Below are 17,859 nucleotides of genomic sequence, written 5' to 3' on the forward strand. Positions count from 1 at the left end.
CAGACAGCTAAAAACTCGAATCGGAAATCGAGCGACTTTTGGCCGGAATGACCTAAACGAGAATCGAAGGTCTCGACAATGGTATTCCAGCAGTAAAAAGTCTGGCAAAAACCGACATCAGATAAAGAAGTTATGAATTTTCTAAGAAATTCCTTAAACGCGATGGATTTTTAATAAAAAAATAATTTTGGAATTTGCCGACGGAGTCTAAACGAAAGTTGTAGAGCGTAGTCTCACCTACGCGAGGATATAAAAACCATCGAAAACGGAGTTCGTATGAAGAAGATATGAATTTTTGAAGTTTATTAAATAAATTAATTATTTATTTAATTCAAAATTCGGATATTATCCGAAGGGGAGTCAGCATCCTCCTCCGAGGTACGCGCTGCGTACCCCTGTACGCCCCGCGTAACCGAGGGGATTGGCCTCTGATCGTCCACGTCGCACTATCCGAAGAAACCGACCCATCCGACCCGTCCGAAGCCCCGACCCGTCCGACCCGACGTCCCATCCGACCCGGCGTCCCATCTGACCCGCGTACCCAGCAACCCGTCCCATCCGAACCGAGGCAGTCGAGGCTTCGGTCACGCATGACGTACGCGTACGCGCTGCGTACAAGCGTACGCCCCGCGTACCGAGGCAGACCAGCCTTTCTATAAATAGGATGCGAGGGTTTCCAAAGAAAGGGTTCAATTCTCTTCTCTCTCTCTCAACATTGCCTCGTTTTCCGTGTCCGTTCAAACCCGAAGCTCTGGTCTTTTTGGCTCAAGTCCCGAAGGTCGATTTTACTCCCGAGATTCCCGAGAATCCCGAGGAAAATCCGTTTCCCGAGACGAAACTCTGCCCGGTTTTCCATCTCGCTATCTCCAAAACTTTCAAGTGAGTTTCATACCCCTTAATCAACCGTTTTAATTATTCTAAATACTTTTATATGCTTTCAAGGGGGGGATTACAAGTAAAACACACGAGTATTATCGTGTGTTACATAAAGAAACTCTTTTATATACTATTATATATTCAAATCACATGCGATTTATAAACATTTAAAGGAACTTTTATATATATATAACATATGTCACAATAGCATTTTACCTTTTAAAATATAATGTTGTTGTAATGCATGTATAAACTAAACTGTTCTTAGATTTTTCTTGTCTATCCTAGACTCTACACCAAAAATCTATACTTTCATAAACAAGTGATTCCTTTTCTCAATATTTCTAAACAAACAAGACACGCTTTTTGGAAACTATAATAGGTATAGTTTTACGAACAGATTTCTAACTCTTATGTACTAGAAACACATATTTCAAGAAGTTTACTTTCGTATACAAGAACAAACGTAACATTTTAACAAGCAGATCTGTTTTTATACCACGGTTTTGTGAGACACTAACTTCATGTACGTTCGAGTACACATTTCAAGTCCTGTATTATATACCAGAATCCCTTGGAGGGGGAGCATGGTGTTTGTGTATAGATCTATACGGGCTTGACAACCCGCACCCTGACTGTTAGCTGCAGTCCACCGTTTGGGGTGACAAACGTCATAACATTCCAACGCCTGAAGAACGTTGTGTATAGGCATTCAGAGTCAATAGTATGGTTATAAAACTCACAAGGGGTATTAAAAATGCATTGATTTACAAGGTTTTCAAACTCATTGGTTATTTTACATTTACATACATTTTGGAAACAAACATTGGCCTTGAGTGAAGGCTACTTTTATACCAGTAGAAAATATAGGATTTTCTAAACGCAAACAAACAAAGATAAAACATTTCATTTCATTCAAACATTGTCACTTAAATACTTATGAAATTCACCAGCTTAAATGCTGATCTACTCTTTCAAAATTACTTGTATGTCCCAGGAAATCAGTAATTTCAGGTATTCATTTCGCTTTTGTTGAAGGGATGCTGCGGCGCCAGTTTAATCTCGTATTTTGACATCATATTGTAATTGGGTTTTGAACATGTAACTCTTGACAAATGTAAACTTTCAATTATATATATGATGGTTGTATTGCTTTCTTTACTATGTATTCATTTGTTACGTTACCACATGAAGTCATCCGCCCCCGAACGTTTCCGCCGTTCAGGTTTGGGGGTGTGACACAAAGGCCAAGAGTCAACAATAGAAAAAGATGATACCTAAATTTTGATCGACAAGGGATCATCTTCTTCGTTCAGGTCTTCAATCCACAGTGGAGGCCGAGATGAAGTCGGTGATTACGGTGTACTATGGGGAACGAACTGATGGAGGATTAAACGATTCAAAATCATATCATCTTCACTGGAGTTTTTTCTATGAATAACATGAGATCAATAAGTTCCGCAACAATGAAACTTCGATCGTTGGGGGATTTCATATTTCATATAGATTGATGACCGACGATGATAGTTTGATCGATTGGGATCTGGAAATCAACGATAAATGTGGTTTGTCATTTATCTTCACCGTATTCATGTGAGTAGAAGCAATTTCAGAATCCAAAGCATGGAATTGGATGAAGGATTGAAGGCAATTCGACGGAGGTGAGTCGTCGGAGGATGGATCGTAGGTTTGAACGAGAGAGGAAAACGGAGAGGAGAGAGAGATGAAAATTTATTTTATCAGATATTAGATTTAAGAAATCATTTAATCATATTTTTATTCCTATAATATCCCTGACTGAATTAATTAAGATACCTCTCCTTCTTTTTTTGTCTACTTATTTACAAAAACGCCACTTTGCATCTCGACCCTTCTTTTTATGATCCAACGTTCCACCTTTAGTTCTCGAGTTCTTAGGAAATTTTGAGTTCTCAAATGATCCTTTCTCTCTCTCTCTCTCTCTCTCTCTATATATATATATATATATATATATATATATATACACACACACACATACACACTTTAAATTAATAAATTCGTTATATTTAATTAGTTTAAAAGATAACAAAAATTTTAAATGTATATAATAATAGTAAAAATATTCTTTTATTATATAATATATGGTATTTTCATGGTTCAGGTTCATTTGAGACCATTCTAATTTTGTGAGACCGTGAGACCAAATCTAAAAATAATTTTAAAATGCAAAATAAATGGAAAATCCAAAAATTCTTTTTTTAAATATTATTTTCAGAACTTGAATTAACTAAAAAAAATAAAAAAAAATCCCGTTTTTTTTTTGAAAAATACGTGAAATATTCTAAATAGAATATTACACTGACATATTCTAAAAAATAATTTTAAAATGCAAAATAAATGGAAAAATCTAAAAATTCTTTTTTTAAATATTATTTTCGAAACTTGAATTAACTAAAAAAAATAAAAAAAAATCTATTTTTTTTGAAAAATACGTGAAATTTTCTAAATAGAATATTACACTGTACATATTCTAAAAATAATTTTAAAATGCAAAATAAATGGAAAAATCAAAAAATTCTTTTTTTAAATATTATTTTCGGAACTTGAATTAACTAAAAAAAATAAAAAAATACGTTTCACGGTCTCAAAAAATAAGGCCATCTCAAATGAACCTAACCCGTATTTTCATAATATAATTACAATATGATTGGTATTAAAAAAAAACTAATTGGGTTATTTGGTAAATCATGGGCCTGAAGTTGCTTCCATTCGTACTTATAGTGTTTATATTAATATGACCCAATACGAGTTAAAAGCTATCCATGAAAGCCCAATATATATGAACGTCAGTTAAAACCCCTTATACAACCGCCAATCTCATTCTCTCTGCCGTTTCTGCCACTACTACCGACCGCCATGGCTGCTTCCGATGACTACACAGACACCATGAACTTAAAAATCGCAGAGCTAATGAAGGAAGTCCAGCTCGATTACTCTTCTACAACTACTAAAACCATCAACGACGCCATTTCCTCTATCAAAAAACGCATCAATAAAATCCCTGAAGATATACAGGTGCTTAAACCTTAACCTTAAACCCTAAACCCAAACTATTAGTTTGTGATAAATTGGTATTAATTTTTTTTCTGAATTTGTGAATTTGCTAGGTTAAGGCCGATTTGGCTCCGAAATTTATTAAAGATATTGGTGCAGACAAGGTCGAATTCAAGTTCAAAAGGCCTACATCGATTAATGTTGGTGGAAGCTATTCGATTCAATGTATCGTGAAGCCTGATGTAAATGTTGATCTTTACATACGGTTGCCGAAGGTAATTATATGTATTGTGCTAATACTAATTACTAAGAGCAGTCATGTGAATTTATCTGTTATAGTTCTGGAGAAAATAATGCTGTATTTATGTTTTGCAGGAGTGCTTTCATGAGAAAGACTTCTTGAATCATCGGTACCATGGCAAAAGATACCTGTATCTTTGCATAATCAAGAAGTATTTGGAATCTTCTTCCATAGCTCAAAAAGTAGAATGGGCCTTCTTTCAAAATGAAGCCAGAAAACCTATTCTTGTTGTCTATCCTGGTGATTTCTCATTCTATCCTTCTGTTTTTAACTTCTCAGTCTTTTCAACACTAGTTTTGTTGATAGAAATGTTCTCTACATATTGTAGTTGTGAAGTCTACTGGAGTTCCAGGGTTTTCTGTAAGGTTGATTCCAACAGCTGAATCCCTTTTTAATGTCCAAAAGTTAAACATAGAGCGCAACAATCTTCATGTTTTGAGCCAAGGTAGAACCTTTTATCATTTAAACACATCTTAACTTATCATTTTGCGATTATTTTCACCTTATGAACTTATCTACTCTTAAGGTGATTCTGAAGCTACTCCTGTGTACAACAACAGTATATTAGAGGACATGTTTATAGAACATGGTGCAGAATTTGTCAGCAAGGCTTTCAATGGATGGAAAGCTTTAGGAGAGGCTATAGTTTTACTAAAAGTATGATAACCTTCATCTAAATTCTAACTGTTCATGCACCATATCCATGATTTTGTGAAAGAAATTTATCTTTTTCTTTTAAATGATTTCAGGTGTGGGCCCGACAGAGAAGTTCTCTACACGCTTATGACTCCTTAAATGGCTACCTTATCTCAATCTTAGTAGCATACCTTGCCTCAGAATCTGGTAAATTTCGCATTAACAAAGCAATGACAACAATGCAGATCTTTCGTATCACATTGGACTTTATGGGTATGTTTATCTCCTTATGGAAATTCAGTAATTTAATAGATTCTAAACTTATATTGCTAAAGTTCTGATTTCGAATTTTTCAGCCACCTCTAAGTTATGGGGCACTGGGATTTTCTTCAAGCCTCAAGGAGGAGATGATATGTCAAAGGAGGTATGATAATATCAATGATAACAAGTTAACAACACTCTCTCATGTTCTTGAGATTTTTCTTGTTTTGTTTTATGTAGAGTTTTATTTTGCTCTCACAGTTTGACTTTTTTATTTTGTAGGAAAGGAAGAGATATGTACAGTATTTTCCTGCAGTTATATGTGATTTATCAGCTCATTTCAATCTAGCATACCGCATGACAAAGAGTGGTTTGATTGAGGTACACCTAACACCTCATTATCATTTTTATATGCCCAAAGACAAAAGACATATACACCCCTAATGTTTTCTCTGAGTTTCAGCTTCAAGAGGAGGCTGCTTTGGCACTCAAATGTATTGATAAATGCAAAGAAGGGGGATTTGTTGAGCTATTTATGACCAAGATTGACTTTCCTGCTAAATTTGACTATTGCATGAGGTAATTCAATCATACCCTTTTCTCCATTTCTTCCAATATTTTGAAATTCTCCATCTATTCTTTTATCTATGCTGTTTTAGATTGAACTTAAAGGGGAAGGCTGAAGTATCTACACAAGGGTTCTGTTTAGATAATGAATCTTGGAGATTGTATGAGAGCAAGCTTCATTCTTTGCTTGTAGAAGGCTTAGGAGAAAGAGCAAAGTTTATACGTGTGACCTGGCGAAATACATCATCAACACACAATATGAATGATGTATGTTATTTGATTGATTGATTTCATGTATGTGATTATACTTATAATTACAATAATGACATCATTATTATAATTTCAGGGTTTGTCAGTGCTTGATAAAGAGCCGTTAATAGTTGGAATTTCTGTAAGCCTGCCAGAAGCCTTTGATGAGTATACACGTGGGCCCTTTTTTGGGAACAAAGAAGAGGTATTTGATTATTTTGTATAATGAATTTATATTGATAGTTTGATACACACAATCACAATCACATATGCTAATTGTATCATTATCTTTATTTTATATTTTTGTAGGCTTTGAAGTTCAGAAAGTTTTGGGGAGACAAAGCAGAGTTGTATCAATTTAAAAGTGGCACCAGGGAATGTGTTTGTAAGTAATTTCCTTCAAACTCTTACAACTTTTTTCTTTTTTCTTTCTGCAACTTTAATATATAAAATTTCCTATTTTGATAGTGTGGAAATGCAAGCCATCAAAGAGATATCATATTATAAAATGGGTTACTGAGTATGTGCTTAATCGACACCTGTCATTGACACAAGAAAACATTTCACATGCTGTTGACCAACTTGACTTTTCATTGGTTCATGATGATGGAGGTAACAATAACAATAACATTAACACTTATCAATATTACACACACACACACACAATTTCATCATTCCAAATATTCAGATTTTCATCATGTGATACAGATTTAGCTTCAGATGGAAGTTTGAATGAAAGCTTTGGAACTCTGTCTAAACGTTTACGCCTTTTAAGTGATGTTCCTTTGTCAATCACCAGTGTGCAGCCTCTAGACTCAGGTTAATTTTGTAATTTTGTAATTTATAATTTAATATCTAAATCTTTATCTCAAATTTCATATATTTCATATGTAATATTCACAGCTTTTAGACATACATCTGTTTTTCCTCCAAGACCTCATCCTGTAGCAAATGGAACAAAAGTTGGAAATAAAATCATATCAACATGTATACCATCTCTTGAAGTTATGATTCAGGTTCTGAATTTGAGAAATTACTTTTTATTTTCTTCATATTTGGATAATCTTATGGAGTTAAATTTAATTAATTCTTTTGTGTAAAATGTAGTTGGAAGGTTCAGGAAACTGGCCAATGGATGATGTGGCAATTGAGAAAACAAAATCTGCTTTCTTGTTAAGAATTGGAGAATGGTGAGTTGACAACTTGAAATATTATGTTTCTTTTTTTTTAAGTATGATATGGAAAATGATTTTGATTTATGTTGTATTTATATTTTAGTCTTGAGAAGGATTATGGAATGAAATATTCTCCATATGAAGAAGGTGTTGATGTTTTCTTGTCTGGATACGTTTTTCGTTTGAAGATTTTGCATGAGAGAGGACTCGATTTGTTAAATGGACAATGTAAGAAAATGTTTTTCATTTTCATTTTGAAATTCAATGAAAGGTTAAAAATAAAAACTTGGTAGAATTTAGAAACATAATGATTTGGATTTTATCTTTTAATGCAGCTGAAAGTTATCAAGTAAAGAGAGTTTCATCAATTGACAAACATCTTTTTCTTAGAAGTCAACATTCTAGCATGATTAATGGTCTTTCAGGTCGATATCCTTTATATGGACCAGTTGTTCAGTAAGTTTCTTCTTTTTTATTAACAAGGGCAAATTCGTAAAAAGTTGAAGACTCATTTAATGGTTTTAATCTTTGTTTTTTTCTATAAAGGTTAGCAAAAAGATGGGTTTCTGCACATTTATTTTCAGCTTCTTTCATGGAGGAAGCAATTGAGCTTGTAGTTGCATCAATTTTTCAAAACTCATTACCATTTTCAGCTCCTTGTTCACGAATTTCTGGATTCATGAGGTTTTTGAGACTTTTATCTGATCATGATTGGATGTTCACTCCTTTGATTGTTGATATAAATGAGGATATGACTCCAGATGATGAAAAAGAGATCAATGTAAGCAATCTGCAATCACTACTTTCTTATTTGTTTACTATTTCTGGCAGAAGTGATAATAATTATTTTTTATTTTAATTTACAGGAAAAGTTTTTGTTAAGTAGAAAAGCTTATGAAGAAGGGACTGGAAGTGTAACATCTGCCATGTATTTAGCCACTGCTTATGATAAAGCATCTGAAACATGGACCACTTTGTCTCCAACTGTATCAGTAAGTGGCTTTTCACTTTTACTTATTTGCCCTTTTTTTTCCTCCCAACTCCTCTTATATTAAAATTGAATATTGTGAAATGTGTTTGCGAAGGTAAGGGTAAAATGGTCATTTAGTCTCATTAAGACGGTTTATACAGTCTAGAAAAGAAGCAAACATTTCATATCCATAAATGGCTTTTCACTTTTACCTATTTGCCCTTCTTTTTTTTCCTCCCAACTCCTCTAATATTAAAATTGAATATTGTGAAATGTGTTTTCGAAGGTAAGGGTAAAATGGTCATTTAGTCTCATTAAGACGGTTTATACAGTCTAGAAAAGAAGCAAACATTTCATATCCATAAATGGCTTTTCACATTTACCTATTTGCCCTTCTTTTTTTCCTCCCAACTCCTCTCATATTAAAATTGAATATTGTGAAATTTGATATGGGTAAAATGGTCATTTAGTTTATAGTCTAGAAAAGAAACAAACATTTTATATCCATAAGTGGCTTTTCACTTTTACCCATTTGCCCTTCTTTTTTCCTCCCATCTCCTCTCATATCCATTGTGAGATTTGTTTCCGAATGTAAGGGTAAAATAGTCATTTAGTCTCGTTAAGATGGTTTATATAGTCTAGAAAAGTAACAAACATTTCATATCCATAAGTGGCTTTTCACTTTTACCTATTTGCCCTTCTTTTATCCTCCCACCTCCTCTCATATTAAAATTGAATATTGTGAAATGTGCTTTAGAATGTAAGGGTAAAATGGTCATTTAGTTTCATTCAGACGGTTCATACAGTCTAGAAAAGAAACAAACATTTCATATCCATAAGTGGCTTTTCGCATTTACCCATCTGCCCTTCTTTTTTCCGCCCAACTCTTGTTTTGGAAGGTAAGGGTAAAATGGTCATTTAGTCTCATTCATCTTTTTGAAATTTTGATGTGATAGGAGGTGAAAAGGTTGGGAGTTTATGCAAGAAGTAGTTCAAACTTGCTGACTAAACTAATTATGCAAGATCAAGTGGATTCTTATGGATGGGAGGTGAGTTTTGAGTTATTTACTTTTTATTTATTTATTTAATTTAATTTATTTATTTATATGTTAATGAAGATAATGAATGTTGTTTTGCAGTGTATATTTAGAACTCCATTGAACAACTATGATGCAGTGATTCTTGTACATAGAGAAAAACTGTCTTACCCTGAACGCCTTCTCTTCCCATCTGAACTTAATCATGGTATAATAAATCTCTTCTTTAGGTATGATGGAATCAGGGAATGAATGGAATGACTGATTCCATTCCTTTGAACAGGGAAGCTTGTGGCGCAAGGAAAAGCAAGCAACTCTTTTCAGCCTCTTTTATTGACCACCAGTAAGACAAAGGATCCTCAAGATCAGTTATACATCAACTTTGATCCCTTAATGTGTTATATCAAACACTTGGAGGCAAGTAACAAAAAAAAATCTTTAAATTCATTTTTAAGATTTATTTTAATAACTGATTATTTTTAATCATTGCTATTTGCAGAGTGCTTTTCCAGACAAGTTTAAGTTGTGGTATGATTCATTAGGTGGTGATGCAATTGGGCTCACTTGGGAAAAAGAGAGCTCAAAGGTAAATTAATATACATGAAAAAACCACTTTTTTTTTTGCATAAATTGGTTAAAGGGTGGATAATTACGTATTTACCCTTATTGGTTTTTCAGAAGAGGAGACGAGAAGATGATGGGGATGTAAAGAAGAGCGTGAGGGATACTTTGAAAGATGTTGGTGAAGTTGGAAAAGGATTTGTGAAGAGTGTTTATTTGCTAAAAGAACCAACAAGGTAATAAGGAGATTGAAGGAGGATACATTTATTTACCACCGAGTTAATGTTGTAGACTTGTAGTAGTAGTAGTACCCCGATTTTGAAATATTGAAGGGGGTGAGTTTGACTATAATTTATTGATTATATGTAAAAAAATTGGTGTTTTTGGAAATTTTACTTGAGAGGTTTTTACAAGAGCATGGCAAGTAATGATCCGAATGTTTTTGAGTAAGATTTAAATAATATTTTCATCTAATTTCAACTATTTGTATTAATATTATGCAAAAATATAAATAGACGTGTGACACACGTGTCTTGTCAAAATAGTAAATGGGTTGACAGGGCTTGACTATAACCCGATTAAACAGATTGTATCAATCCGTTTATTTTTATGTCGGGTTTTAGATTAGTGTTAGTATTTGTGTGTAAACATGTTGAAGGAGTGGTACTTGGATAGGCAGACAGGAAAAAATAGCAGTTGGGAGTCGGAGTGACTAAACTCATAGTAAGTTTAGAGAGCAAAATGGAAAGAGTATTAGTTTTGGGAGGCGGAGGGGTAAGATTGTGAGGAGAGAGTGGTTGATGGATTGTTTAGTTTGGGGGAAAATGGAAAAACTGAAAATGAACTTTTGACGTAGGTGATTAAGTCGTTTCTACATTATAAAATGACTCAATCCGACGATTTTTCTTTTAGATAAGGGTTTGGTTTTGGTTTTGGGCCATTCTATTTTATCTAAAGAATTAAAACTTGTATATAAATAAACATGTTATTTTTGAGTTATAATTAAGTTGAAATTACTCTAACTTTGTACTTTTAATTAAACGAGTTGAAATATCTTACTCAAATATGTTTTATTTTCTGTTGAGTTTGTGTCTCTGTGTCAGTTTTTGCCCACTCTGAACATAAGAAAAGGATCATCCCACATTGCCTGGGTTTTCAAAAGAAAATACGGATTTACAGAAAAACAAGCGTTTGACATTTTTTGTCATGTCATCAATATATTATACTTGCACATTTTATATGTGTATTTGAATGATGTCAATGATATAAAAATTATTAATTTGTATTGTGTTATCATAATTCAATTCAGACGTGACACCTATTTCTATAAAAAAAATATATATTTTATAGTATAATGTCTTACTAAAAAGTATTTTGACAGGGTAAACAATAGACAATGAGAGGGAAAAACGGTATGTTGAGTGTTGAGAATTCAAAAGTTTTTTGTTTTTAAAAAAAATATTTTCATTTTATTACACCTATAATAAATACTAACCAACTACAACTTAACCCTATAAATATTATATCTTCTTTATACAACTTTCACACAACTATTTTACAATCTAAACATTTTACACAAGCACAATTGAAAATTTGGAATGTTTTTCATCTCCATTTTCAGACGACGATGATATGTTTTCAACACATTTTCAAATGAAACCAGACTGTACAAATTGTATCTGGTACCCTATGCTATTTCACAACACTTTTGAAAATACAAAACAAAGAAGCGCTCATCAATCTTCGTCAAGATTTGACGGAACATATATACCAAATGTAAGGGCCAACGACAATGAAACTCACGACAACAAGGAATACAATTTTTTTTATTATGTAATGTAAAATTTTAATTTGCATTATCTTATTTTTTTTAATTTTAAAAATGCAAAATTACTATGATATTTTTATGTTTAATTGATGTTATATTTTATGAAAGTCATTTCTTTTATCTTATATAAATGTTGTATTTAAACAATATTAATACAAATAATATATATGATGTGGAGTAGTGAATATTTTCTAAGTATGCGATGTAGAAGTGAAAATAATATGATACCGAGGTGACAACATTTTTTAATGTGGGCGGAGAGCATGCATTCTCAAAGCCTTAGGCCGACCGATATACTCACAACAAAGTGAGTTTGTGGGCATGGTGACAGGTCACCATGAGCGTGCACACCATTCCAGTGCATTGTGGTTGTCATGGTCGTGATGGATTGTGATCACCACCACATGTGACAACGCTTAATGTTTTTTTTGTCCTTTTATCTTTTATTTCTATTTTCTACGTCTTGATCGTAATATCTAATATGTAAACCATTGATGGTGTAGAAGAAAATGATGGTGATGGAGGTTGAGATGGTTTGTGGTTAATGACATAAAATGACCCCTTATAATAATCGGAAAAAAATTCTCTTTTCATAGGGTGTTTGTAATTGCTTATTTAACTTAATAGATATTTTTTTGATAAAAATACTTATTAGCTTATGTAATGAAAAAAAATTTATATTGTTTGTTTAAAAAATGTTCATACAAGCTTATAGTCATTTTGATAAAAATAAGTTATAAATATTTTAAAAAAATAAGGAGAAAGTTAATTTTTAATAAACTAATTTTTTAAGATTGTAAAAAATTATTTTCAAAAACACTTTTCAATTTTCAAAAACATTTTTTTAGTAAAGTCGATAAAATAAATTTAAATTTACGAGGATCAAAAGTAGAGACAATGAAATCACATCCAACCTACGAGCTTATTACAGGTTAAGAGGGTGGCTGCCTCCCCTGCGCCTGATGCTCAGCGATTGTGCCCAAGAACTCCCCGATTTCAACCCTCAAGATCGATTGAAGCCCCTGCGATCCTCGGCATCTGGATTTTTTTCTGCGACTGCGATTCTCTCCATCTGATTACCTCCGATCCTTTCCAGCGAGGGTTTTTCACCTAAGATGGGGCTCCTCAGCATCATTCGGAAGATCAAGAGGAAAGAAAAAGAAATGCGCATTCTTATGGTGTATGTAATCGTTTTCTCTCCTAATACAATTATACGTTTCTTTGTGTTAGTATAATTCATCATTGAATCAACAGTGGACTTGATAATTCGGGGAAGACAACAATCGTATTGAAAATCAATGGCGAAGACACCAGTGTTATCAGCCCTACTCTTGGCTTCAATATCAAAACCATGACCTATGATAAGTATAAGCTCTCGCTCTCTGTTATACACACACACACACACATTTCCTTTGATTCTGTGATTCGCTGCTATTTTACCTGTTTTTCTTTTCATTGCTCCATGTCTTTGTGATTGCAGAATGAACACTTATGCACAAAATCTTTGAAAATTGCCAATGTCATCTCATTCCCCCATTGTATAATGTTATTTACAGAAGTTACTACAAGTACATTGATGATTGAAAATGAAAACTAATTCACCCTTTTACTTTGAAATGATTAGAAATCAGAATCATATAGTAGCTAGCAAAATCAATTTAGAGTGTTTTTCTCTCTTCTTTTAACTAACTACATGAGTTACCGATTACTGATTAGTTTGAGCATTAGCTTCATCATTGTATCCATGGAACTTGGTTTATTGTATTAACTAAAAGTTAATGGTAGGTATACCCTTAACATATGGGATGTTGGAGGTCAAAAGACAATAAGATCTTACTGGAGAAATTACTTTGAGCAGACTGATGGATTGGTTTGGGTTGTAGACAGTTCGGATCTTAGAAGGCTGGATGATTGTAAATTTGAGCTGGATAATCTCTTAAAGGAAGAGGTAATTTTTTTACTTTCAAGTTTCATCTTGTTCCAAATTAGTTATTGCATGAATTTGGAAATGAATCAAATCTTTATGAACCATTTCTTTTTTGTGATGTTGATGCAGAGGTTATCAGGAGCTTCATTACTTGTGTTTGCTAATAAGCAAGATATTCAGGGTGCTCTTTCACCCAATGAAATAGCTAAAGTAAGCTCCCTCTTTTTTCTGGATAAAAATTCTCAACTTTATGTATTAAGTCAAAAAGAAACACCCAAAGTTTATTGGAAGCATTAATTAAAACTTAAATTTGGGTGATTGATAATTGTGTGTAAAATCTTTAAAGGTATTGAATTTGGATGCAATGGATAAAACTAGGCATTGGAGGATTGTTGGGTGCAGTGCTTACACAGGAGAGGGATTGTTGGAGGGATTTGATTGGTTGGTTCAAGACATTGCTTCACGTATTTATGTTCTTGATTAGTGGAAAACTTTGAAATGAAATTTGGAATTTATGTGGAGTATGATTAGGGTTTTTAGCTTTGCTCAAATTGTTGAACATTAATGCAAATCTTGTAATCATGAAATATGGAGGAATCTTGAAAGTTTATTACAAATGGTGCAACTTGTGTAAAGATTATTGCAACGGCTCTTTCATGCTTCCATCTTCATTTGACTTTTTTCTTATTTTTCAACTTTACATAAAAAAAAACCCTAGAAATGGATTTTTTAAACGCTTCATCTGTTTGAAAACCAATACAAAGTGTTAGTACTTTAGTTTTTTGACATTGGGTTTAAAGTTCACTCCATCCAATCATCATATACTTATATTATATGTTGTTATTTAGGCTGTTTTTGATGTGCTTAAACTAATTTGTGCATTTGAACTTATTTCAACGAAGTGTTTGATGTGAACAATAAGTACTTTATATGTTAGATTTTTTTTTTTAATTAATTAATTAATTTATTTTTTTAAAGTTGTTTGACATGTTATTGATAAGCTCTTAATAAGTTTTCCAATATACCCATATACATTAGTTTTTAGTTTTATATTTAAATATCATTTTATATTTGTCATCTAACTTATCAGCTACCTAGTTTATTCTACATAAGCTAGATATCTAGCTAAAAGTTAATTTGCTATACATAAACTTTTACAAAAAAACCATAAATGAGCACAAATCCTTGATTTTGTAAATAGGATTTTTTTTTTCACGAAAAATCATCTCATTCTTTTAACTCTTGAACACGGCCGGTCCATTGATTTTCAATGCCCGGGGCGAGATAATAAAACCGTGCCCCCTTATTTGTGCAGGTTTGCTTTACGAAGGACCAAACCCAAATATAAATATCTTATAGAAAAAAGAGAGTGATAGATTATATAATCAAACAGAATCTATTAGCACAAACAAAAACCTACAAAAACCATCTAAACAAACAAAATTCATATTAACACAAACAAAAACTATCTTATTAGTAATTGCATTATCATAGCCGGATATCATACGATAATCAATCACATGTTCTAGTAGTTCCAAATATATATTTCAAAATACTTTGTATATAAAAGCAACAAGAACATAAAATACAAAGGTTTTACGTCAGGATTTGCACAATCTATTAAAAATGAGTCATTTGAATCCAAAGGACTGATTAGAGCTTTAGTGCAAGCAATGATGGTGTCAAGCAATCTCATAATACCCTATGCATACAATTAAACATCAAAGTCGTATTATTATAAAATATTTAAAATATATACTGATGGCGTGCCTAGGGCAGCACAACAGAGTTGCATCCAAGCCCTAGAACCGGGCACACCAGCCAGATCCAGCCCAGCAGGCTCAGCGCCTGCTGGCGCCCCCGGGAGCGGAACGCCCAGGCGAAAGGCTTGCGCCCGCCAAGTGAAGCTCTTCGCTCCAAGACAAAAGTACGGCCAGGAGACAAACAGTGGGATCAGAGCATTACCGTCAAAGCCAATGAGAGCGCTCTGACAGCGGAAGGCGCATGACCCTCCAATCAGCTCCTTTGATCCTGTCTCCCCAAAAAAGCGATCCTGTCTGGTACGGACCAGGCAGGGGCGCTAGGTATAAAAGGACGCATTCTCATACTAGCGAGGTAAGCTCCCCAACCGATCTAGAAAGAACAAACAAAAACCCTAAAGCCATCCTAACTTGACCGTCGGAGCGTTCTCCCGGGAACTCCTCCCGGGAAGCGGCTGATGGCCCTTGTTCTTTGTGATCTTGCAGATACAACCAGACAACCAATAAGGTCCCATCCCAGAGTCAGAAGCAAGGTCTCATCAAGAGAAAGGTTCCATCATTTGGCGCCATCCTTTTGTGAGACGAAGAACACAAACAAAAGCACGAAATCAAGCATCAATGGCGTCCAACGGTAGCGAGGGACGATCAGTTAGTCCCATACGTCCCATGGCGACGTTGGACGAAACGCCACCGCCTACAGCGACCAATAGGCCAGTTTTGGGCGAAGGAAGTTCTACAGCAGCCGCCGGAAATATTTCGCAACCGTTGTCTTCTCAGCAAAGAGCAACTCCGGTGGAGCTACTTTCGCCCACACAGCTTCAGACGCCACCGTTCTTTGCGCCGCCGCTGCAACACACGCGGACAGTCCACTCAACTGCACCTCCATCGAGCCACATTTTCAACCTTTCACCGTCGTTTGTAACACCTACATCGTTCCAGACGACTGGTGGACAGACTTCCGCAAGCTATTACCACCATTGGTGCAAATCATGATGAACAACTCACCACCCGTATACCCAACGGTCGGAGCATGGACTGGACCGACTATTCCCCCGAACAACAGCTTACAACAGCCGATAATGATCAACCCTGTTACGTCCATGCACCCTTTCTCCACTAGCCATCCCCTCCAGTTACCATTCCAACCATACCCCTTTTATGGACCAAGCCCAAGCTACCTTACGCCCCTACGGCATGGAATGAGTTCGCAGTACCTGCAAGGGACGTCAACTGCTCCAAACCAGGATGGTTTTTCCCGGAGTGTAACATCTCCGTTTGTTAAAGAGCTGCTGGATTACGAAATACCAAACACTGCGAAGCTCCCGACGCTTAAAACGTACAATGGAACCACCGACCCAGATAGCCACATTGATACATATGAATGGACGATGACGTCGTTAAAACTTAACGAGAAGTTTTGGTGCACATACTTCCCGACGACGCTCAATGGCAACGCCGACACATGGTTCAAAACGCTACAATCGAGCAACATTTCAAACTTCGCTCAGCTCAAATACCTCTTCCTCACCAACTTCATGCAACTATGTAAATACAAAGGTGATTCTCATTCAATTATAGGCGGCAAACAAAGGGAGGGGGAGACTGTTCGAAAATACTTTACAAGGTTCATAAACGCTACGCTGGATGTACCGGGGCATGACGAAGGGCTCATCGCTGGTGCTTTCACATGGGGACTCCTGCCTGGACCCCTCTCGCAAAAACTCATGGGAAAGAAGCCTCTAACACGAGCTGAGTTGAAAGAAAGAGTGGAGCGGTACCTACGACAGGAAGAGGGTGAGGCAGCCAAGCAGGCCTACTTGAAGGCTATGGCGACTAGACATCACCACCCGACCCATACGGACTTCCGAGGGGGAGGAAGACACTATGGCCAAGCAAGAAGACCATCACCGCGTTTCCGACCATTTATTAAAGACGACAGACGGGGTCGCCGCCCAGAAGTATACGCAGTGTCTGAGAAACAGCAGCCGGCCAACTCGTCTAAGAGTCGGTACTGTGAGTACCACAAAAGCAAAACGCATGATACAGCTATCTGTTCGGTGCTAAAGAAGGAGATGGAGGAGAAACAACTTAAGGGAGACCTGGTGGAGGTGGCGCGAAGCCTACGCTCCAAATTCGATGCTGAGAACGCCAAGGGTCCATCCCGCGAAGGAATTCAGCCCAAGGAGATATTCATGATACGTAACAAAAGAAGTAGGGAGGAACAACGAGGAGAGCAAATCATTGTTAAACCGCCAGCACGCGCGCTCACGTTCTCCATACAGGATCTTCGGCCAGACGGTTGGAAGGGCGACAACCCTCTGATAATACAGGCATCCATCAAAGACGTGACTATCCATAGGGTCTATGTTGACACCGGGAGCTCAACAGACATCATATATGAGCACTGCTTTCGGTTTCTCCCGGATCGCTTGAAAGACAATTTGTGATCTACGACGGGTAGGCTGGTGGGATTCACCGGCCACAGCCTGTGGCCGTTGGGCACGATCCACCTCCCCTTAACAATCACTAGCCACGACAAGCAGCGGAAGAAGACTGCCCTGATAGACTTTGTGGTCATTCGGCACCCGGCGGAACACAACATCATCTTGGGAAGGACCGCCCTCTTGAATCTAGGGGCCGTACCTTCAACCATGCATGGGATCATGAAATTCGACACA

General features: G+C 35.6%; 3 protein-coding genes across 4 annotated transcripts; all 3 read left to right on the plus strand.

Moving 5' to 3' along the window:
• Positions 1 to 3,714: 3,714 nt before the first annotated feature.
• Positions 3,715 to 10,079, plus strand: LOC111909163 (uncharacterized). Its single transcript, XM_023904951.3, has 25 exons — positions 3,715 to 3,930; positions 4,023 to 4,184; positions 4,285 to 4,450; positions 4,539 to 4,655; positions 4,737 to 4,867; positions 4,960 to 5,119; positions 5,203 to 5,270; positions 5,390 to 5,488; positions 5,571 to 5,686; positions 5,767 to 5,941; positions 6,021 to 6,128; positions 6,233 to 6,308; positions 6,392 to 6,535; positions 6,632 to 6,742; positions 6,827 to 6,939; positions 7,031 to 7,113; positions 7,202 to 7,326; positions 7,434 to 7,554; positions 7,645 to 7,879; positions 7,965 to 8,090; positions 9,025 to 9,117; positions 9,208 to 9,313; positions 9,389 to 9,522; positions 9,605 to 9,691; positions 9,784 to 10,079. Exons 1-25 carry the CDS (start codon positions 3,772 to 3,774, stop codon positions 9,904 to 9,906), a joined length of 3,138 nt encoding a protein of 1,045 aa, XP_023760719.1. The 5' UTR covers positions 3,715 to 3,771; the 3' UTR covers positions 9,907 to 10,079.
• Positions 10,080 to 12,386: 2,307 nt separating this feature from the next.
• LOC111909162 (ADP-ribosylation factor-like protein 2) lies at positions 12,387 to 14,056 on the plus strand. 2 transcript variants are annotated; one of them, XM_023904949.2, is made up of 5 exons: positions 12,387 to 12,674; positions 12,749 to 12,859; positions 13,280 to 13,442; positions 13,551 to 13,631; positions 13,768 to 14,056. In XM_023904949.2, the coding sequence occupies exons 1-5, from the start codon at positions 12,610 to 12,612 to the stop codon at positions 13,903 to 13,905; spliced, it is 558 nt and encodes a 185-aa protein (XP_023760717.1). In that variant the 5' UTR covers positions 12,387 to 12,609; the 3' UTR covers positions 13,906 to 14,056. The 2 variants fall into 2 exon arrangements, with proteins under 2 accessions (XP_023760717.1, XP_023760718.1); XM_023904950.2 differs by having other exon boundaries at positions 13,800 to 14,056.
• Positions 14,057 to 16,380: 2,324 nt separating this feature from the next.
• On the plus strand, positions 16,381 to 17,628 carry LOC111909150 (uncharacterized). Its single transcript, XM_023904938.2, has one exon. It carries the CDS (start codon positions 16,381 to 16,383, stop codon positions 17,626 to 17,628), a length of 1,248 nt encoding a protein of 415 aa, XP_023760706.1.
• The last annotated feature ends 231 nt before the right edge of the window (positions 17,629 to 17,859 follow it).

Source organism: Lactuca sativa, chromosome 4 (genome assembly GCF_002870075.4).
Source record: "Lactuca sativa cultivar Salinas chromosome 4, Lsat_Salinas_v11, whole genome shotgun sequence".
Lineage (NCBI taxonomy): Eukaryota > Viridiplantae > Streptophyta > Magnoliopsida > Asterales > Asteraceae > Lactuca > Lactuca sativa.

What these genes read in the sequence shown, in the direction of transcription:
- LOC111909163 (XM_023904951.3), top strand. Translation starts at nt 3,772, where the DNA reads ATGGCTGCTTCCGATGACTACACAGACACCATGAACTTAAAAATCGCA. An exon ending in TATCACATTGGACTTTATGG is followed by an intron (nt 5,120 to 5,202) that starts GTATGTTTATCT and finishes CGAATTTTTCAG; the next exon opens with CCACCTCTAAGTTATGGGGC. An exon ending in TTGTTAAGAATTGGAGAATG is followed by an intron (nt 7,114 to 7,201) that starts GTGAGTTGACAA and finishes TTTATATTTTAG; the next exon opens with TCTTGAGAAGGATTATGGAA.
- LOC111909162 (XM_023904949.2), top strand. Translation starts at nt 12,610, where the DNA reads ATGGGGCTCCTCAGCATCATTCGGAAGATCAAGAGGAAAGAAAAAGAA. An exon ending in ATAATCTCTTAAAGGAAGAG is followed by an intron (nt 13,443 to 13,550) that starts GTAATTTTTTTA and finishes ATGTTGATGCAG; the next exon opens with AGGTTATCAGGAGCTTCATT. An exon ending in CACCCAATGAAATAGCTAAA is followed by an intron (nt 13,632 to 13,767) that starts GTAAGCTCCCTC and finishes AAATCTTTAAAG; the next exon opens with GTATTGAATTTGGATGCAAT.
- LOC111909150 (XM_023904938.2), top strand. Translation starts at nt 16,381, where the DNA reads ATGAGTTCGCAGTACCTGCAAGGGACGTCAACTGCTCCAAACCAGGAT.